Source organism: Suillus fuscotomentosus (genome assembly GCF_016647785.1).
Source record: "Suillus fuscotomentosus strain FC203 chromosome Unknown F5891scaffold_65, whole genome shotgun sequence".
Taxonomy (NCBI): Eukaryota; Fungi; Basidiomycota; class Agaricomycetes; order Boletales; family Suillaceae; genus Suillus; species Suillus fuscotomentosus.
The window spans coordinates 229,535-249,780 of NW_024539577.1; the positions used below are offsets into that span (position 1 = coordinate 229,535).

The window sequence follows — 20,246 nt, forward strand, 5'->3', positions numbered from 1 at the left end:
TTCCAACCATAGTAAGGCAAGTTCATTCAAATCCAACTACTGGTGCTTACTTACCTTTAAAATTCCATTAGATTATCTGTTCAAAAGCTTTATGGGACATTCAAGTTCACGGCTCAAATCGATAAAAGTTTGTTTGTGTCAACGAAGATCGTAAACTCTATAATATGGACCCTGGCTTTATTGCCAAGCCTCACTCTCGTTTCTCTCCCTCCCACACCAATCCTCTTTCCGCGTTATATCGCGTCGATCTCTTTCCTACTCCTTCTCACAGTTACTTCCTCCCAAACCAAATGGACCAAAGCTCAAGGTATACCACTGGAACTACCTGTATCCCTTCATTGTTCCCTCCAGGCGTAGACCCAAATACCGTCGACTTCAGAACTTTCTTTCCTTATATTCCAAACGAGGTCAAGCATAGAAAGCGTACATCTCGTACACAGCTCAAGGTCCTAGAAGATATATTTCGTAAAGATACAAAACCAAATGCTGCCCTGCGTAAAAAGTTAGCAGCAGAACTCGATATGCTTCCACGTGCGGTCCAGGTGCGTTCTAAACGTCAATTCATCGCGTCCTCACTGCTAATCTCGCGTGCTACCGAAAGGTGTGGTTTCAAAACAGGTATGTTGCGCTCTCTTCTCATTCGATTTTCTAATTCAACTTATTCATTCATTCTCTCTTAGGCGTGCAAAGGACAAGGCTCTTCGTAAAAGAGTTCAGGACTCGACTCAGCAGGATTCTCCTTCGGCTCACTCTCCTCAAAAGTCTCAGTCCTCCAGGGACACCTCTCCCAATGACTCTTCCAATTCTTCCACCCCCACGGAAAAACCCACGCACCCTGCAGAAGACGATCAACCACCCTCACCAGAGCCACACACAGTGGAGCGATCACCAACAGCTGAAAGTCCTCTTACGAAGTTTTCCTTTACTCTTCCTGCGCCTCCTACAGAAGCTTGGCACAGTAACCCAGCCACTCCTGCCGAAATTCCCCCTCATGTTCGCCATTTGCCAGCGGACTTGACTTGGCAGGACAATAATGACCTTCTGAACACACGTAGAGGGTCGCTGCCAATCACCATGTCCACGCCAAGTACAGACACCAACCAGCCGTCTTCCCACTTCCCGGATAGACGCAAGTCTATGGACGTCAGTCTCCTTAGGCTCATGCATCATCCGTTCGCACGCGTTGCAAAGGAGAAGAATGACGCGATCTTTCTCAGGCCGCCCATATCTCCTGCAGGGTCGGGTCAGTCCATGGCCCGTTCACCGTCCGGCCTCGGTGGGCCAAGCATACGTGCAACAAGTTACAGCTCTTCTGCTTCCTACAGCCCTTACACCCGCCCTTCTTTGGCTCATAGAGCGTCAGAGCCCCATGTCTTCACGCCTACTCGCTCCTCCCTTGTACCGGAGATTCGTCCACCATTTCCGTCCTCGCACGTGCCACGCCGGCTCTCGGACAACCGCTTTACAATGAGCTCTAGAGCGCTCCCGTCGCCTATTCCTGGACCCCTGCCAAAGCCTGATTTCCAGTTTGGCGCTCCGACTTCTGGGTCCCCTCCACATGTCTCACCGGATGCAGAATCTCCCGGGAACATGCACGCATGGGCGTTTCCTCGCAACGAGGCAGATCAGGACACGGAGGATTCGTACAGTTCTACTGGATTATCTAGATTCGGCTCGATTGCTAGCATCTGTGGGAGCGACACCAGCGCAACCAGTGCAATTTATTCGGACGTCAGCAGTTGTGTTGGCGTCGATCACTTTGATTCTAATGGCAGGAGAGGGTCTTGGTATGCTGCGCTTTTATGATCGATACGTTCGTTCGCTGATGTTTTTTACGTTACAGTGCATCCAACCTCGAAACGCGTATGTCCGGTTTGAACATGCGGTCCAGCCAAGGATCGCTCAATGAGGCTCACTTAAACGCCGCGTCTTCATTTTCCTACCAACACAGGGAGCACCTGTTATCACAGGAACCAGGGTACTCTTCCCCGGCTTCCACTGTTTCACCCGGCGGAAGTCCACACCCTGGATACAACAAGGACCCTGGCCCTTCGGGTCTGCGAACGAGTGAGGTTTCGTTTGGTTACAATCCTGTAATTAGTCATTTTACCTCAACGTTTCTGATGAGATGCTGATGTGTGGCTACGCAGCTCCCACCTGAAACTAGCGCCAACACCTATCTAAGTCCTACGGAGCCCGCCACAGCAAGCCGCAGGCCCAGTATACCCACCATCCAAGAAGGAGTGCCGCACAATCATATTCAGAACAACATCGAACACAGCTCCTCATATCCCACGCCCGTAGACACGACGGCCCCGTCCAACGCATATCATTTCGGCCCAGAGTCCAACCAATACTCCCATACAGGAAACTATCCACCATTTCCGCGGGATAGCACGTTTCCTCCCACGGAGAACTCATACGCCCAACCTGGGTTGCAGTACCCAGCAGAGAGCAGTTTTGCATTGAGCTCTGCTCCGTCTGCCAATATTGGAATCGGTGGCGGTATGAGCTCGTATGTGCCGCCTCCGGCTGAATACACATTTGCTGTACCTCCTTCAAATAGCGTGGGGCATGGTGGGGAGCGGTTTGGTGCGTATAGCTGAGGCGGCCGTCGACTTTCCTGGACCGCTGTCCATATCTTACCATTCTCATCGTTCGTCCGTCTGGAATTCGCATGTACCATAATTTACTACTGCCTTTGCTCGCTGCTATTATTCCGTGGTCGCTGCAAATTAATTCGGTCGTGGTCTCATGGGTTTTTTCGAACCTGTCGTTTCGTTGTGCCTTATGTCCATCACTTTATTTACTTTTACTTTTTTCAATACTCATACTGATGCACTCAGCACTTGCACTGCCAGCATGTCCCTTTCGTCCCGTTGTCCATCACCCTGTCACTCGTTCGTTAGCTACTCCCCTCTGCTCGTCGTTATCTGGTCATGCTTGCTGTTCTCTGTTTTGTGTCGTCCATCATAGTCCATAGTCTTGTCTTGCCTTTATTTTTTTTAGTTTCTTATCTCCATCTCCATCTCTTTTTTTTGCTCATCCAACACCATCTTTATCCCATCATATTTTCGTCTCGTGCGATTTTGCTCGGGTTTCTGGCTCTACTTAAATTAATGTACTTAGTTTAATCCCTTTGTGAATTCAGTCGCAGCCATCTTGGTGCAATATGTCTTGGGGGATCGACAGGGTCGCGTCGTGTACAGGGGTAGGCCAGGCGATGGCCGCCGTGGCTAGTTTCAGATTACGGAGAAGTTGAAACGAAGACAGGTAGAGACCTGGACGAGACTCTTGAGCCTGTACCCCAATCTTAGAGAAATACTGATATTCGGTTTAAGCAGTGGCCTATCGGACGAAACCCATAAACATATGATGATCATAATCAATTACAGTAAGATGGCAAGATATCAAACGGCCCATAAACCGCAGAACTTGGTTAGAGCTTTGTCCCAGGCGGTCCAGGAAACGAAGGTGTCATCATCGATATCGGAGGGTAAAAGATAGTCTGATTGCCGGATGGACCTGAAGGCGGTTCTCCACCTCTCCCTGTCACCTGTGCATTCCTGTCCATCATCAAACGGTGAAGCTGCGCCCAAAAAATCATTAGAATGATGCCGCATGATGCAGATTGAAATGGAGATAAAATGAATTGATAAGATAACAAGATTGCAAGCGCAACGTACTTGCAGTCGTATGCCGTGAACGGCGTATTTGAGAGAGCCGAGTTCTTCATTCAGACGCATGCTCTCATTCGTGAGCGCGATGTCGTTTCGACGCGCTAAGGAATCGACGGATGTGGATACGGCGGCTATGGAGTCACGTAAGCTACTTAGCGAGCCCTCGAGGGAGGTACTGAGATTAAGAGGTGCAACAGGCGTTAATGGCAGTGTGCGTTGAGACGAGTGTGGATCTACGATCCCGCTGAACGATCGGCGCGATCGGGGATAATTATGGGATTCTTGGAATGCATGTTCGTGTGGGAGTGGGAAGTAGGGTGCGAGCGCGTCGATGTCGTTATGGGCCGTGAGTTCTCCGTGATCTGCGGAGAAAGATGGTTGAACTTGATTGGTAGTGGTTCTGGAGGAGGAAGAAGAAGGACCGGGAGGTGCCGAGAAGAGGTGATCGAAGGCGTTGATGGATGAGGGAGTGATTGGTGGGGTTTGGCTTTGAATGTGTGACCGATACCATGGACCGAGGACATTTGTGAAGGTTTGGATGTCTCTTCGCATCGTCTGGACGACGGATTCGAATGCATAGACTTTTTGTCTGAGAGCGGCATTTTCCGTGTTTAGTGATAATAGTTGAGCACTGTTGATGGAGAAGAATCCTTTCATAGCTTCATATGGACAGGAGAGAACGTGTTCGTCAGAGAGCTGATGCCGGGGACCAGTCCAGGAACAGCCGTTGTTAGCCTGCGTGCATGGAATTTCATAGTCGAGACAGGTGGCAGCGTGCGCTTGTGATTGTGACCTCGGGAACTCCTCGAAGCAGAAACTGCACATTGCAGACTTGGAAGGACACTCCGAGTTGTGAGTCTATCCACGCTTGGGTGAGTAGATTAATAATCAATTGTCATAGACACGAACACTGAGATCGCTGTACTTGATGGTCGTACCACACCCGTCGCACTGCGTCGAGCGGTACACACAAGCGTCTTTATGCTTACCAACATCCTTCCGAAGGATGAGCTTGTCGCATTGCTCTTCCGAACATGGAATCTCAACGTATAGGCAGGTGTCCTTGACATGAGCGGATAATAATTGTCTTTGAAATGTCTGCGTGCATCCGGATACTCGATTAGGGCATTCAATGATGAGTTCATCGACGAGCTGAGGCTGTTATGTCAGTATTTTTCCTGTACTGTGCTAGTACGGATTTCACTCACGTGTTTCACGATTGGATTCGCTGGCGATAGATCGTCAAGTGAAAGCGAGGAGCGGTCGATGGGACATTGCGGGGAGTGTTGTACGGCTACTGCGATACAGTCATGACAGAATGTGTGCAAGCATGTCCGAGCGGTCGTAGGATTTGTGAATGGGGCACTACACGAAGTTGTGTTACAAGAGTTTTGATACAGGTAGTGAGCTTACTGGCAGATGCAGCAGATCTAAACAGAGATTGTGAGAGTGAATTGATATAACGTGGATAGACGCACCAGATTACTATTCGGCTGTTCTACGTAGTCCATCATGGAGATAAATCGAATCAATTAAGTAATGACTTGGAGCAGGAGAAAATGTTTGGCTTTGTTAGGAATGGGAGCTGTTGCCAAATAGACAACTACAAGTGGTCACAACAACCCTTGAGCACCCACACTTGTCCTCATCGCGCCCACAGTGCACATACACACAAGGACTGGCAGCAGTACAAAGAGCAGTACAGGTTCTAGGTTCTACTCCATATGGAAGTAGACCGTAGGAGGTGGGACCGGGAAAGATGACTGTTCCGGAAAGTCTATGTCAATTCAATCATTTACATCAAGGTGCGTTCAACTCTTAAGTCTGTCCACAAAATTTGACCTCTGGATCCCAAGACTCCAACGTGCACCGTCATCTGGCGGTTCTGTCTTTCTATACGGTACCAAGCAGCAGCCCATGTAGGCTAGTAGTGTCTGATGTCATGCACAGCAGCCTCGCGGCCTTGAAGCAGATGAGCGCCAGCAATGTTTGATGTCAGCATGCGCAGTAGCCTCGTGACTTTGAGGCAGATGGAAGCCAATCCGTCCTTTAACCGCGCATTCCACCACCCAGCAGGCTTTTCATAGTCCCGGGATCGTGACAATAGAATATCTATCTCACAATTCTACTTTGCGTGTCACTCGATAACTTGGCCATCTCGCGACCTTTTTTTTAAAGATCCATAAGTCTGGTTTAAACCGTCGTACGTTGTTCCTTGAGACTCGCCAACATGATATTTAACCCTACTCTCAAACACAGCTAGTATCTAGTTTCATTCCAGTACACAGTCGTGTCACGACCATCGTAGATGAATCAGGATCATTGTCAGCATTTTTATCCTATCCCTCTCTTACTCTCTAATCCCATCAGCAGTCCTGTCATCGCTTGAAAGAACTTGGGCGAGGCTGTCTCAAGTCGCTGTCCATGGCGCAGAATATGACTCCCGTGAACGACAACCCCACCCGAAATGTTTGGAAGGGACTCGGGTGGACCTTCTCGACTACATCTACAGGTTGCTAGACAACCGAGGGCAAAATCGACTCATCTGGCTACATGGTACTGCTGGAGTTGGAAAGTCTGCCGTTGCGTTCACTGTAGCTGAAAGGATGAGAAGTCTAAAAATGACAGAGGAGACGAATGTCGAAAAGCGGCTCGCAGGAACATTCTTTTTCTCACAAAAACACACCGAACGCTGCACGACCGCATATTTTTTTGCGACACTTGTCTATCAGCTTGCTAGCAATTTTCCCAGCATCCGGGCGGATGTGAGCAAATCGATCCGCGACAATCCCGCTCTCTTAGATCCCAGCAAGTCTCTCCGCGTCCAGGTGGAGACGCTCTTTCTCCAACCACTCCGTGGGCTTCACCTCAGATTGCGCGGGTGTCAGCCTTTGACTTTTATTGTTGATGCCCTTGATGAGTGCACATCCGAATTTGAGCTTGCCGATCTCATCCTTTCCCTTGCACGGGTTCTTCATGAGCCTGATCTGCCCGCGATCCATATTCTTCTCACGAGTCGCTCGGAATCACATATATGTAGAACCATGGAAAATGAAGAAGTGCGGTCGTTGGTATGCGAGATACCAGCGGCAATCTCTGGAAAGGGCATTGGTAGCATCATCTCATTGGACAGCGCTAACGTCGACAATGACATCTATATCTTCTTGCGGCATTCCTTCGGACAGCTGGGAAGTCGCCATCTTGACTTTCCTCAACCATCGACTGAACAACTTGAGCGACTTGCAAGCCGAGCGGGCGGACGTTTCATTGTAGCGTCTACGATGATGAAGTTTATCGACAACGAAGACAATGATCCCTACGATCAGCTGATGGTGATGCTCGAGCTAACAAGCGAGCTGCTACCAGGAACAGAGGTGTTCAAGTTCTACGATTGTATCCTCTCTACGTGTGCCGACCCTAAGCGGGCATATCTGCACTTGTCTGTCGTTGCTGTTCTCACAGATCCTCTGCCTCTCTCGCAAATCTCGACACTGCTTGGCCCCGGTTTGGGCAAGGATGTCGAGGCAACTCTGATACAGTTGCGGTCTGTCATGGATATCCCTGCAGACAGCACTCTCCCCGTGAATATCTATCATTCCTCCATTCGCGACTATGTTTCAGATACCTTAAATTGCAGCCTCCGTCAAGTACACGATATGCCATCACCTCACTGCCTACTCGCCCATTCCTCTTTCCGCTTGATGATGAAAGGCATTCCAGAAAATGCTGCACTTCTTGATGCCCTCTCGCAATTGGAGGAGCAGAGCTGCGCTATGGAACGCGAGTGCCCCCATGTATTGAAACACTCATTGGCCTTCCTCATTCAACCGCCGGAGCCACTGTCAGTCCTTAGCGCTATTTTATGGCTTCGGGGAGATCGCAGTTCACAATCACAATCTTGGCTAGAGACTGTAGAGGGTCGCAACTGGCTGCAGACCGATGCAGGGCAAATGTGGCTGCTGTGGAGTGAAGCTGGGAAAGACTGGCTGCTGAACACCCGAGCAGGGAAAGACTGGCTACTGCACGGGATTGGGAAAGAAATGTTGGTCGGAAGCGAGGAAGACTGGCTTCAGGATCAAGACGACCAACAAACCTGGGTGCAGGCCCCGGGCAAGCAAGCCTGGGTGCAGATCTCAGGCGAGCGAAGCTGGATGAAGACCCCGAGTGGGCGAGACTGGCTTCAGACCCCGGGTGTAAAAGACTGGCTACAGACTCAAGACGGGCGACACTGGCTCCATACCCCGGGTGGGCAATTCTGGCTCCATACCAGGGACGGTAGAGATTGGCTGCAGACTCCATGTGGGCGAGACTGGCTGCAGACACCGACCTTGGTGGATTGGCGGCAGACCCAGGCAGGGCGAGAATGGCTGCAGACGCAAGGAGCGCAAGATTGGTTGCAGACCCAGGCAGGACGAGAATGGCTGCAGACCACAGGAGGGCGGAACTGGCTGCAGACATTGATAGGGAGAGAATGGCTGCGGACACAGGGAGGGAGAAATTGGCTGGAAGGGCAAGATGTCCAGGCGGCACTGGAGGAATTCTCAAACACACTGGAAGCAATGAACAGGTATATTATCTTGCCAGAAATGCGTTTACTGCCAGCTTTCCAAGTCATCCAGCAGTTCAAGAACTTGCCGGATTTTTTGATGTTTCCAATGTTCCTGGCCTTAAGACGCCATCATTCTACCTCTGCATCACCAAGTCTTTTTCCAATAGACGAGGAGATCATGCATGCTATGTATACCTTTACGACATTCGCAGACGAAGCACTGGAACGGAGTCGATCAGCCTCCGAGGCTCTCAAGTATGCTTGTCGAAACTGGGCTGTCCATCTCTCGCGAGCTCCACGTCCATGGGATAACAAGCTTGATCATATATTCCATGCTTTCTGGAATCGTCGCCTCCTTTCTTGGCTTGAACTGCAGTGGTGTTTGAAAGGTCTGCAGTCTTGCCTCGCTATTTTATCTGAAGGACAGAAACTTGCAAAGGTCTGTATTTCTAATCATTCTTGCCACTCCGATCCTGGAAACTAATATTACTTCATTCTATGTCCACTGTCTTATCCTCATCCTGGACCCCATTCACGTGCAGCCCAATACAGTACAACCTGCTATTGTTCCTGACCCCAAAACGTCGACAATGCAATCATCAACACCCCCGCCCACCTCCGAAATGTTGAAGAAGGAACCGTCATCTCCCATACTTACTCCTCCCTCAGGGCTTGTCGGAACCCCACACGTATGTGTAACTCACCAACACACCTCGTGGCGTCCTCCCTCTAGTCCACCATTTACACCACCCTTACCACATTCTCCTTCTCTGGAACTAGAAATTGCTGTGTCTCATACTGGCGCATCCAGAAAGCGCACGCTAGATGAACTTGGGCTTGATAGTGACATCCCATTCGAATATGTTGCCACCCTTACGCCCACAAAACGCCTGAAACGAGACAGTCAGAGCGTACAGCCAGAGTGAATACACACTTCTATCGAGATTTTCTCCGCGAGCGTGCAACGTTAAAAAGCCCGTTTGCACTACCAAGTCGTTCCTGCGAGAGCGTCCTAGGAAGTTTATCTCATCTTCTTAGCGCGCCATTCATCAGCAAACTACAACTTTCCCCACAGAAGGCACACGACTTATGTTCCCACGACAGCTGATCACAGATTTCACAGTTCCGCCAAGAGTCACAGCAAATAGTACCACAAGGTATACATTTATTACAATCACTCACAGTTTGACATGACTCACAGGACTTTGCATTTGAAAGTCGAAGGAGTCCGAGTTTGAATAGCTACTAGTAGTAAGTCATATATACTAGTACTAGTAATACCATAGAAATGCGAACTCGATCTTTTATTTCGGACTATGGATGGACTTCGGACAATGCAAAATTACATTCAAACACCGAGATAACAACATGAGCATAAACATTGTATGAACTGTAAGGAAAACACATAGTACTAATAGTGCTACTAGTAGTACACGAGGCGAATATCATAATGTGACATATAGTAGTGCAAACCGTCCATGACAAACAGGTCAGTCAAGCTGGATAGTGAGAGCGCGGCCACTTGGACCTTCTGTCGTAGCAGATGATGAATTTTCTGCACTTAATAAATACGATTGCTTTCTCTCACAGATCATAAACTTACCGGCACGCTGATGATCACTTTCGCGTTGTCTTGCAGATAAATGAGACCAGCCATGCTGTTTGAAGGCAAGTCTCATGCACCCCAGGCCCATGTCTGCATCGTCTAGCGTCTTCCCCGCGACATCTACTCGAAATCTGAGCAAGCTCGATAATACTTCGCTTTCCTGTAGTAAACACTCTGCAAGTGCCTTTTGTGCCCGAAATACTTCACACTTGGCTCGTGCGAGGTCCATAACAAGTTTCACTTCAGAATTAGTTGGACTCTGTATCGACTGATGAAATTTTAGGTGCCTTCAAGAAATGAGAAATGTAGAATTGACTTTACCAAGGAACTAATAGCTTCAAGAAGCTCATAAAAGTCCATCCCGCGTGTCCCTGGTCTCACATCATCATGGTGCTGAAGAATGTCGTCAGCCAGACCTGACGCTTTTGTCGATAATGCGCGCAGATTGATAGTCATTGTGTATTGAGAGATAGTTTCGGGAAATGCCGGTATTAGTATCAGCCATATTACTGAAGTGTGTTTCTTACTAGGCTGACCGTCTTACTAGTATGTCTCATCATGATTCCAGCTGCCCCTCATGCGGCAAAATCTTCAAAGACCACACTTCCGTTGCTTGTCATATGAGCCAGCCTCGGTCCGGATGCAACACGTGGTTAGAGGATATGATCAACACCATTTCACCCAGTGAAGATCATAACATGGACTCTGCGGACGACAAGGACTTTGCTGGACTTCCTCGTGATGTTTCTTACGACCCGGGACTTGGAGGCGAGGAAGATTTTCATTATTTCGGTGGAGGAGGAGAGGACATCCCTGATGGAAATGAAGTGCACGCCGGTGAAGTAATCGACTACTTTCCAGAGCCTCCTCTGGCCTATGAGGACGGCTACACATTTCTGGGGCTGTTTGATGCAGATGAAAACAGCGTATATCGGAAAACGAACCTCTATTATCCATTTAGCAGTCGACGAGATTGGCAACTTGCAGCATGGGGAAGATCGACTCTTTTCTATCACTTGAAATGGTCAGTTTGTCTACTTCACTTTCACTGCTAATGATTCACGTCTTTTTAGATCAAGGATTTACCCTTGTCATTCCGCTCCGCCAGAGAACTACGCGGTCGAGCTGAGATGCTGCCCAGTGGTCCGCGCTGGAAGTCTCAAGTTATCAATACATCGCATCCTACAAAGTCACCAGTAATTCTGTACTGGCGTGACCCTATTGAATGTATCGCCAGCATCTTTAATCACCCACTATTTCACCGTCATATGGATCTCACGCCTTGCAAGATTTACTCTACTGCAGAGAGACTATGTCGTGTATACACCGGATGGATGTCAGGAAACCATGCATGGGATATGCAGGTGAGTATATAGTCGAATATTGAGGTCTGGCACTCATGTATTCTTAAAGTCAGCGATACCCAAGGGTGCAACCCTCCTTGGCACCATTCTCTCCTCTGACAAGACGAACATCACTGCATTAACGGGGGATCGCGTAGCTCATCCGCTCCTAATTAGCCTCTCCAACATCCATATGAATGTACACTTAAAATCCTCAACCAACTCTTTCGTTCTCGCTGCCCTGTTACCAGTCCCCAAGTTCATTCACAAGAAAAAGCGAATGAAGGGCGTGTTGGAGGATCGCCTTATACATCAATGCCTCAATATCGTTCTTGAGCCGCTCAAGCAAGCCGCTTGACATGGTGTCATGCTGTCTGATCCTATCGGATGCAGTCGGTATTGCTTCACTGCTCTCGCAAGCTATATCGCTGACACCCCTGAGGCCATGATGCTGGCAGCCGTTGGTGGAAAAACGTCGCCGGTGACGATGGCAATGTATAAGCAGTTTGGGGATGCATTCCGTCATGAACCCCGGACGAAATCAACGATGATTGCACAGCTCGCTGTTGTGCGCTCATGTGCTGATCCTAATGATATCGAGGCATATTTCCGTGAGGCACAGAAATTCCGACTGAATGGCGTCGACAAACCGTTCTGGTGGGACTATGCACTAGCAGACCCCTCCCGGTTTCTTACACTGGAATCACTCCATCATCTTCATAAAGAATTCTTTGACCATGACGCCCAATGGCTCATTTGCGCTGTTGGAGATTCTGAAATAGACTTCCGATTCTCAGTGTTACAGCCCATCACCGGTTATCGACACTTTTACGGTGGCATCTCCAAACTAAAACAAGTCACTGGTCGCTGTGAACGAGAAATTCAATGTTATATCATCGCTATCAGTGCGGATGCAGCACCTCCTCGTGTCATCGCTGCTGTACGTGCACTTATGCAGTTCCGGTATCTCATACAGTCGCCACGTATTGACGAGGAAGATCTTGGGCGCATCTCAGGTGCTCTAACTGAGTTCCACACGAACAAGGATGCAATCCTTGCTGCTGGGGCTCGTCGGGGGAAGGGCAATAGACACATCGACAACTTTTATATCCCCAAGCTGGAGCTAATGCAGAGTATCATTCCCAGCATTCGCAACTCTGGCGTCATAGGACAGTGGTCTGCTGACATCACTGAACACGCTCACATTACAGAGATCAAAGATCCCGCCAGATCAAGCAATAACAACAATTACGACACACAAATTTGTTGACACCTCGACCGTGCTGAAAAATGTCGTCGTTTTGAGCTCGCCACTAGCCTTCTGGATCACGGACAGAGGGGTGAGGAAGAGGGGTTGGACTTGGATACTGAAGATAGCGATATTGAAGCTGATGTTGAGACAGAAGATGTTCCTATCGACCCGACTCAACACCCACGCCAAACTACAAATTATTTTGCGATTGCAAAGGCGCTTCAGCACCGAGAAGTGGGTTCTGTGCCTGTACCACCTCGCTCCTTTGTCAACAAACGCACTGCCTTTCATCTTGGATATGACCCCTCCATTCGGAGCATCACCATTGATGAAGTCGCGATTAAATTTGGCTTACCAGATCTACGACCAGCCATAGCTGATTTCCTTCAACGTGAGGCGACTTATGGACACCAGCATGTTCATTCAATAAGCGGCCCTAGAAGGGCTGGATCTACTGCTGTCTCCCATTTGACAAAGTACAAGTCTGGTTCAAAATTCGCTTGCAGGAGATGGACTTCCACGACACTCACACAATCAAACCAGCTCAGACGCTAAATTCTGTACCACCAAACAACCCGTGGATTCTAGGCCGTTATGATACAGTCATTGTTGAGACCAGTGCAGGCTACCCATGGCCTAGTAGTCGTCTTTCGGGTACTTTCTGTCTTGCGTTACAATAAATGTATGTTCACTCACTGTTACAGGTCATACAATCGCGCAGATAAGACTCATTATGCGACCCATTGGCAAGAGTGGTGTACAATGGTCCTGGAAGGATCAGTTCCTCACATATGTCCAACATTTTGATCTTTCAAATGATCGTGATCCAGCCACACGGCTTTACGCCCTGAAGCGAGCGAAGCGCTTGAATGGAAACCGGATGGGCGACATCATTCCGGTATCTCAATTGAGGGCTCCTGTTCAACTGGTCCCTCGCTTTGGCGCTACTGCTGACAAGCGTCTCTCGGCCTATAACAGTTTAGAGCATGCTGCTGAGTTTTGGCTGAATGAATTTTGGGATAAAAGCACCTTCTTTGCGCTATCAGCCTGAGATTTGATACAAGATAGGGTCATTTTTGTAGTAGACATGCCAAATGGATCAAAGATTATTCTCGTACCTGTATCCACGCATTCATACTAGCGCTCCCTCATGCCACTCGGTAAACATTTCTGTTCAGTGGGCCTCGGGATGAAGCTGGCATCTTTGATGTCAGCTCCTGAGGTTCACGACGTAACAACAATGGATAGACTCACCAGCTCAGAACTTATTCACTTGATTTTGCAGGAATCTTCACCTGCCAACAGTGACGAGCTCGGCCATGTATTATCGCTAATTTTCAAGTCCTGTACGACTGAAGTTCCCAAAGCAAAGGATCTCAAAGTTCTGTTGAAGAAAATCCACCCTGATACCAGGATCAAAGCATTTCAGCACATTGAAGATGAAGCAACCCTCGTACCACTCTATGACACGCGCGCATGCCGTTGGAACTGGCCACTCCCAGAGTCACATTTGGACAAACTCGCTACCAGTGGGGAGAGAAGTAGTAATCAGGCAGGAGAGAACAGTAGCACGGACCAGGGAGAGAGGGAAGGAGAAAATAGTGGTGCTACGAATCAGAGGTCGGGAGATTGGGTTATTGTCGATGACACTGACGCACCCGCTGGGTCTGAGTCACAGGTTGAGAGTGTTGGCCAGCCTGAGGACGACGTAATGTCAACAAATGCCAGCTCTGCCAGTAGTGACAAAGCCCCAGTGCTCCATGAAATCGACCGCGATTCTACAAAACCATGGATGACCGAACAGGTTTTTGCGTCCTTCAATAACCTCCTTACCTTTGCCCTCCTCCTGCAGAAGCCTGCACTCGCTCAGAAGCGTAACTTATCTCGTATCTGGAGCGCATCGAACTCCTCATCTGCAATACATGGTGATGAAATCGCACACAAACCAGACCTCACCCTACTCGATGATATCGAGGCTAGATGGGATACAATCAAGGCCGTATGTGAGCTGACTTCAAGTGCCTACTTACCTTCACATCCCCTTGCCAAAACTCTCGACACCAAGGCTTACCTGCTTCTCAAACACCAACCGTGGAGACGCTTCGCACTGTTGGTCTCCATTTGCAATGGGTATCACGAGCTTCGCGTCCATCTATATGACCACTCGGGCGGAGTTGTCAGCCCTTGCACGCATATTGATCAAGAGCCGGACAAGTACTTACGGATATTTTCATCCATTGTCTTCGGCAATCTCGAGTGTATTGGACTCGACCCCACGATCACTATCTTAAGACACACACTTCATCGCACGCTTCGATCCCCTGATTTCCGTGTTGCCAAACCCTCACCTTCTCCTCACCAGACTGCTGAAGTGATCCCAGATGCGCTGATCATGGAGAGTGAGACCACCGAGATCGAAGAGATCGTGAGCGAGCTCCCACATACCATAGAGGATGCAGTGCCCAACCCCGCAGCCAACATCCCTCCAAACCTGGTTCCCCTCATAGATGAAGTCCCTAGCGATTCTTTGAGTGAACCCCTCCCAGAGCCGATAGGAAAGATACAAGTAAATGAGAATACGTACAATATCCTGGATCTAATATTCTCCACTCAAGGCCTTGTTGGTCGTGGCACAGTGTGCTATCTGGCGAGGAAGGATGAGGAAGAGTATATCGTCAAGGATCACTGGGTCCTCGGGAGTAAATCAGAGGTCCTGAATGAAATTCGTATGATGGAGAAGATGGATGGGATTCGTGGTGTTCCTCGCCTTGTTGAATATTGGCTTGTGGAGATGGAACCCGGCGAGGTTGACGAAACAGTGAAGTATCGTCAAAAGGTCCCATGCAGCATAAAGGGCACCTCCCGTATGCATGTTTGCCTGGTCTTGAAGCCCCGCACGCGACCCTTGTATGAATTCCATTCGCGCGCAGAGTTCTTGACCTCGATATTGGATATTATAAAGAGTAAGTGATTTTGATCGTATGTACCTAACCATTGCACTCACAAAATATTCAGTTCAGAAGCAAGCAGTAGAGCAGAACCGGGTTCTTCATCGTGATTGTAGTTTGAATAATGCAATGATTGAAGACGACGGTGATGGCACCCATGGGATGTTGATAGATTGGGAGTTTGCTGTAGAAATTGTACGAGGCAATCAGTATGGTGTTGGGGGCACAGTTAGTGTTTTGATTCGTTTCTAATATGAATTTAAATCAATATCATTTTACAACCTCAGGGCACAGTACCTTTCATGTCGCAGTCCCTTCTCTTCCAGCTTTATGTACCTCCACACACCGGATCCATCCGATGAGCGCTTGGGTACACGCGCCTCAGGATCAAAACCATACCCACCCCCCATGGTCACGCATGTCTATCAGGATGATCTCGAATCGATGTTTTACGTTTTCATCTGGGTCTGTATCGAATTCAGGGACCCTCTCGGCATGAAGCGTGTTCTCCCTACTATTCTCCCACAGTATTCATTACAGCGCGTTAAATGGATAACGCAAGAATGGTCCGCGTCCACGTACCAAAAGTGCGGGGACAGCAAGACTCAATTTTTTCATCAATCTGAACATTACACTAAGGAACTCTCCCGACAATTTGATCCCTACTTCGAATCTCTTCTTCCACTCGCGTTAGAGTGGTATGACCTTGTTAAAAACCCTGATCGGTTGCTCTTCGACAACGTAATTGATCTGCTGGGTAGACACATTGCTGCACTTCCGAAGGAGGACTCCGCTGGGCTCCTAGTCTCCAAATGGGTAATTCTCTCAGCGGCAGGTTCACTCACACCTCCCCAGAACAATGAGGAAAGTGCGTCACCACCTGTAGATGAGACGCGACAGAAGCGAGTGGTTGATCACCGGTGGATGATGGAAGCTATACCCAAGCCGAAGAGGAACAAAACTAGGGAGTAGAGTTTGATCGAATAGTAATACATACCTGACACGTTTACATATGTTGATATCCGATACAAGTATGAGTCACATGATATCCCCATTATGTACTTGATGTAAAATAAAGCATGTATCATTACTACTACCTTCGACATGCTCAGTCACACTCTCTACATGCAGGCAGCGCTCGACTCATATTTCCGAAAGAAATTACATTCAGCTTTGCAAGATTCTCTCACGTTACCTGCAAGCACCGGAGATATTCGACATGTATTTGCGATTGTCCAATTACGAGTCGAACTTTTCCGAGCCTTAAAAGTTGGTGTGTATCTCCCAGTGATTTACTCGTACTGATTGTATCACTATCTCTACTCTCAGCGTGGTCCAGGTATGCCTCCCCGTGCTAGCCAGAAGAAAACAAAGCGTAAAGCTGTGGATTCTGATGGTCAAGCAAACTCTGCAAAGAAGTCGCGTGCGGGGGCCCAGGCATCTGCGGTGTTGCAGGAGCCAATTCTTGCAGACAAACCGTCAGCTCGACGTTCTGGGCGTCCTGGGGCAGGAAAAGGAGGTAGGGCAGAGCAGCTGGAAAAAATTGGTGCTCTCTTGGATGCCCCCGCGCGGACTACTCAGCCCAAGGGCTCCACCTCCCTTGACTTAGATGTACCAACCAATCCTCTTGCACCCGAACCATCTCGTAAGGGTCGTGGCAGTCGCTCAAAGGCAAGTCTGTTTTTATTGATCTTAGATGGTAATGTTGAATACAGACAGAAACCTCCTCCGCCATATACCGTCTCGGAAACAGTGGTCGATCCTACAACTTCTAAAACAGGGAGGAAGAAAGCTACCAGTAAAGTGACGAAGAACGCTCTCACTCCTACTACTGACGCGGATGCGTCGAATACGCAACCCACCTTTTCTCACCGCCAACCTGGTGGCCGGTTTGGCTTTGCACAGTCTATCGTCCCTCCCGGCACAGAGCCCGACTTGCAAGCACTTAATAACCCCTTTGTAGCGGCCGCTAGGGAAAAACGTGCTCTGTCAGTTTCCTTGGATCCCAACAGGCGTCTTCTTCCCACTGACACCTCCAGAAACAACGATTTGGCGCAACCAGCACCTTCAAAATCCAGGTCGAGTATGCAACCTAACACTACGTTCCACAAGAACCTGGACCCTGCTCTATTGTCAGTTGGAGATGTACATTTGGGAGCTGGATATACCGGATCCGAAAGTTCAGAGGCATCTACTGACGACAACGATGATGATGGAGGTCACGCTGATGACGATGAAGAGGAGGATGAGGAAGAAGAAGAAGAAGGCGATGTCGAAGGCCAGGAGGTCAGATGGGGAGCAGCGCATGGGTGCCTTACTGCACATCCTGGTAAGTGATTCACTCTCACAATTTTGATCACACTGAGCATGAGACAGGTTTTTCAAAGGAAGTTGAGCCCTCACAACCTCGGGTCACCACTGCTCTTCCAACTGATTTCGAATTTCAACACTCACGCGATGAGGATGATAACATGGCTGATAAGAATTTAGCAGCTGGCACGTCCAGTGACGATGACAATATTCCTGATGATGTTCTACAGCTTCACCACAAGCGAAATGGACATCCCCGCCTGCCTGATCCTGCGGTCCTCGATCTTTTGCATCAGGCTGAGACCAAACCTCCCGATTCCAAGCCGAGTGATACAAATATCAAAGCTCGTAAGGTATCAGCCAATATAACAGGTGAAGGTCCTAAGGCTACGCAGCTGGGATGGTATGGTCCTCGTTGGAAGAGGTTCCTTGAGGAAACGAAGGGAGAGTGCCGTGTTCAGCATGCGATAGAAAATCTGTTCCCGACCTTCATTGACGGCTTGTCGGGAACCATCCCTGAGATCCTTACAGCTTCGCTTGTACAATGGCTCGAAAGCGGCCAACAAGTCGAAGGCAGTGAGTATTTCTTTTCCCCTCGAAACAGCTTGCTCACTCGTCTATTAGATATTTGGCCTGATTACAAGCCTGAGATGGCCAAGCTCGTGTGTCTGTGTTTTTGGTCGCATGCCTGTATCTGACGTGCTTGTTTTTATTTCAGCTGTTTGAAGATCTATCGACATGGCGCTCGGACCTCAAGAAAATCACCATCAGTATCACACCCTCTATGTATGACCTCGTCCCGCCATCTCATGTTCCCCCCCAAGAACGTGCTATGTGGGTCGAGGAACACGCTGCAAAACTACTTGAATTGTCTTTTTTTCTCCGCAATGGTGTTGATAGTCTTGGGAAAACTTGAAATGTTGCTCACCCCGTGCTCCATGAAGCTGTCATTTCATTCTTCTATACCGGGTCTTATCGTATCGCTCGCAGGAGACCTGAGGTTTTCCGTGAGCAGCTACCACTGGAGTGCTTATACTGCGGTATGTTGTGATACTTTTACTTGACAATATACTGACACTTTTCAAGTTCAATTGCGTCCTCGACGGTTTAGTCAAGAACGGTAACGGAAAGTTGTACCCGAAGTTTTCCGCCAAAGAGTACAAGTCAATCTATATCAAGATGGTTGGGCTACTAAACGATATCATTCGGGATCCTTATCACGGACCCAAGCTGGTAGAGCAGCTTCGTTCGTGGGCTGCATCCGGATGGCAAGTTTTTTTTTCGAGTTTTTCAATACTAATATATATATATTTTTCACGCAGGGCGCAGTCCTTCAAGGTTGACGGCAACAACATTTCGAAGCATCATCATCTACAGGTTCTGCTTGATTAAGTTCCTTTACTACGAGTCCTTACTTTTAGCATACCATGCATTCATGTTTTCTGCCAATTGAATACATATCATGATTGTTGTCCTATTTGTACATGTGAAGACAGTTGGGCAATTGATATGACATTGGCAAACTCTGTACGTGCGAAGACAGTTGAGCAATTGGTATGTTATTGGCAAATTCTGTACAAGACCTTCAATCTGGGTGTCTGTGAATGTCTGTACAAAAATTCCCAATGCAATGTAATACTGTAGTGAACTGTCCAGTAGGGACCAAGCTGTGGCCCTGTGACACTGTACAGCTCTGTACAGATCTGTACAGAACATTGTAGTTTACTGATGTTGTCATTTCATAGACTACTAATATATGTGTTCATACTTTGTAAATGCTATTGAAACTAAGATTCTTGTAATGCTGTCTGACTACAAGACAAGTGGATTTAATGCAGCACTGATGCTAATCTGAACTTAATGCACAAATGTTGTCACTCTATGTACGTAGCGAGGCACGACTGGAGGCAATAGAGCTAAGTCTTCGAGCAAACGGCAAGCGGAGCTTTTGCGCATCTTGCTTCTTCTCCACGACGAACAGTTCACCCCGTGCACTTCGTCGGAATAGCATTTTATTTTCCCCACCCTCCTCTCCCTTCTCATCATGCTCTCGCATGATTCTAGCGCCTCGCTGGCGACACGAAACACCATTGGCCCTGAAAGGACAACTAGCCTTAGGCCGCGAGGCGGCCCACCCGCCCTTGCAGCTCACCTTTTGCCCAACATTGAACAGGACAAAGTCCCTTCGGAGCCGGGAGGCACTGCGCGCCTTCGCCCATAATCTCTCTCTCCAAAACATTCTCCCGCTAAACTTGTACACACCATGTCGTAGTTCCGAGCATTCAAGTTTAAACTAATGTTTTCTTCATCACTGCGCAAATGAGACGCTAGAGTGAACCTCAAAGACTAACAACACTAGGTGTCACCCAACTGGCGGGTGGTTTAATTTCGTGACGCACAGTTGCCTTTTCGAGAATCGAGTGGAGTCACCCGTCATTATATAAGGTAAGACGACTTGTTCAACATCCCTAATCACCGCGAAACCAAAGTAAGTCGATTTAAACGACGAAATTCACCCAGCCAAGGTAAACATCGTAAATTAGGTCCCAGTACCAGAA

At 48.5% G+C, this 20,246-nt stretch overlaps 8 protein-coding genes across 8 annotated transcripts; 6 read left to right on the forward strand and 2 right to left on the reverse strand.

The window, feature by feature from the left end:
* Positions 1 to 39: 39 nt before the first annotated feature.
* Positions 40 to 2,174, forward strand: F5891DRAFT_663349 (uncharacterized protein). Its single transcript, XM_041372689.1, has 5 exons — positions 40 to 542; positions 602 to 618; positions 681 to 1,787; positions 1,844 to 2,100; positions 2,151 to 2,174. The coding sequence occupies exons 1-5, from the start codon at positions 165 to 167 to the stop codon at positions 2,159 to 2,161; spliced, it is 1,770 nt and encodes a 589-aa protein (XP_041221147.1). The 5' UTR covers positions 40 to 164; the 3' UTR covers positions 2,162 to 2,174.
* A 1,137-nt stretch (positions 2,175 to 3,311) lies between these two features.
* F5891DRAFT_1058084 (uncharacterized protein) lies at positions 3,312 to 5,208 on the reverse strand. The gene is made up of 6 exons (XM_041362781.1): positions 5,159 to 5,208; positions 5,094 to 5,110; positions 4,889 to 5,045; positions 4,590 to 4,832; positions 3,687 to 4,538; positions 3,312 to 3,589 (listed from the first exon to the last, which is right to left on the reverse strand). The coding sequence occupies exons 1-6, from the start codon at positions 5,192 to 5,194 to the stop codon at positions 3,440 to 3,442; spliced, it is 1,455 nt and encodes a 484-aa protein (XP_041221148.1). The 5' UTR covers positions 5,195 to 5,208; the 3' UTR covers positions 3,312 to 3,439.
* A 606-nt stretch (positions 5,209 to 5,814) lies between these two features.
* F5891DRAFT_663421 (uncharacterized protein) lies at positions 5,815 to 9,583 on the forward strand. Its single transcript, XM_041372690.1, has 4 exons — positions 5,815 to 5,880; positions 5,940 to 6,004; positions 6,054 to 8,668; positions 8,772 to 9,583. The coding sequence occupies exons 2-4, from the start codon at positions 5,989 to 5,991 to the stop codon at positions 9,153 to 9,155; spliced, it is 3,015 nt and encodes a 1,004-aa protein (XP_041221149.1). The 5' UTR covers positions 5,815 to 5,880; positions 5,940 to 5,988; the 3' UTR covers positions 9,156 to 9,583.
* Positions 9,584 to 9,719: 136 nt separating this feature from the next.
* On the reverse strand, positions 9,720 to 10,291 carry F5891DRAFT_1194096 (uncharacterized protein; the record flags this gene model as incomplete). Its single annotated transcript, XM_041367879.1, has 3 exons — positions 9,720 to 9,784; positions 9,833 to 10,103; positions 10,157 to 10,291. The coding sequence occupies 3 exons, from the start codon at positions 10,289 to 10,291 to the stop codon at positions 9,720 to 9,722; spliced, it is 471 nt and encodes a 156-aa protein (XP_041221150.1).
* Positions 10,292 to 10,383: 92 nt separating this feature from the next.
* On the forward strand, positions 10,384 to 11,536 carry F5891DRAFT_1194097 (uncharacterized protein; the record flags this gene model as incomplete). The annotated part of the gene is made up of 3 exons (XM_041367880.1): positions 10,384 to 10,863; positions 10,909 to 11,199; positions 11,249 to 11,536. 3 exons carry the CDS (start codon positions 10,384 to 10,386, stop codon positions 11,534 to 11,536), a joined length of 1,059 nt encoding a protein of 352 aa, XP_041221151.1.
* Positions 11,537 to 11,626: 90 nt separating this feature from the next.
* On the forward strand, positions 11,627 to 13,481 carry F5891DRAFT_1194098 (uncharacterized protein; the record flags this gene model as incomplete). Its single annotated transcript, XM_041367881.1, has 5 exons — positions 11,627 to 12,340; positions 12,390 to 12,458; positions 12,515 to 12,917; positions 12,974 to 13,084; positions 13,135 to 13,481. The coding sequence occupies 5 exons, from the start codon at positions 11,627 to 11,629 to the stop codon at positions 13,479 to 13,481; spliced, it is 1,644 nt and encodes a 547-aa protein (XP_041221152.1).
* A 189-nt stretch (positions 13,482 to 13,670) lies between these two features.
* Positions 13,671 to 16,350, forward strand: F5891DRAFT_1194099 (uncharacterized protein; the record flags this gene model as incomplete). Its single annotated transcript, XM_041367882.1, has 3 exons — positions 13,671 to 15,393; positions 15,446 to 15,587; positions 15,666 to 16,350. The coding sequence occupies 3 exons, from the start codon at positions 13,671 to 13,673 to the stop codon at positions 16,348 to 16,350; spliced, it is 2,550 nt and encodes an 849-aa protein (XP_041221153.1).
* Positions 16,351 to 16,482: 132 nt separating this feature from the next.
* F5891DRAFT_1194100 (uncharacterized protein) lies at positions 16,483 to 19,080 on the forward strand (the record flags this gene model as incomplete). The annotated part of the gene is made up of 8 exons (XM_041367883.1): positions 16,483 to 16,647; positions 16,708 to 17,707; positions 17,755 to 18,264; positions 18,313 to 18,350; positions 18,407 to 18,578; positions 18,633 to 18,728; positions 18,800 to 18,938; positions 19,011 to 19,080. The coding sequence occupies 8 exons, from the start codon at positions 16,483 to 16,485 to the stop codon at positions 19,078 to 19,080; spliced, it is 2,190 nt and encodes a 729-aa protein (XP_041221154.1).
* Between the last annotated feature and the right edge of the window lie 1,166 nt (positions 19,081 to 20,246).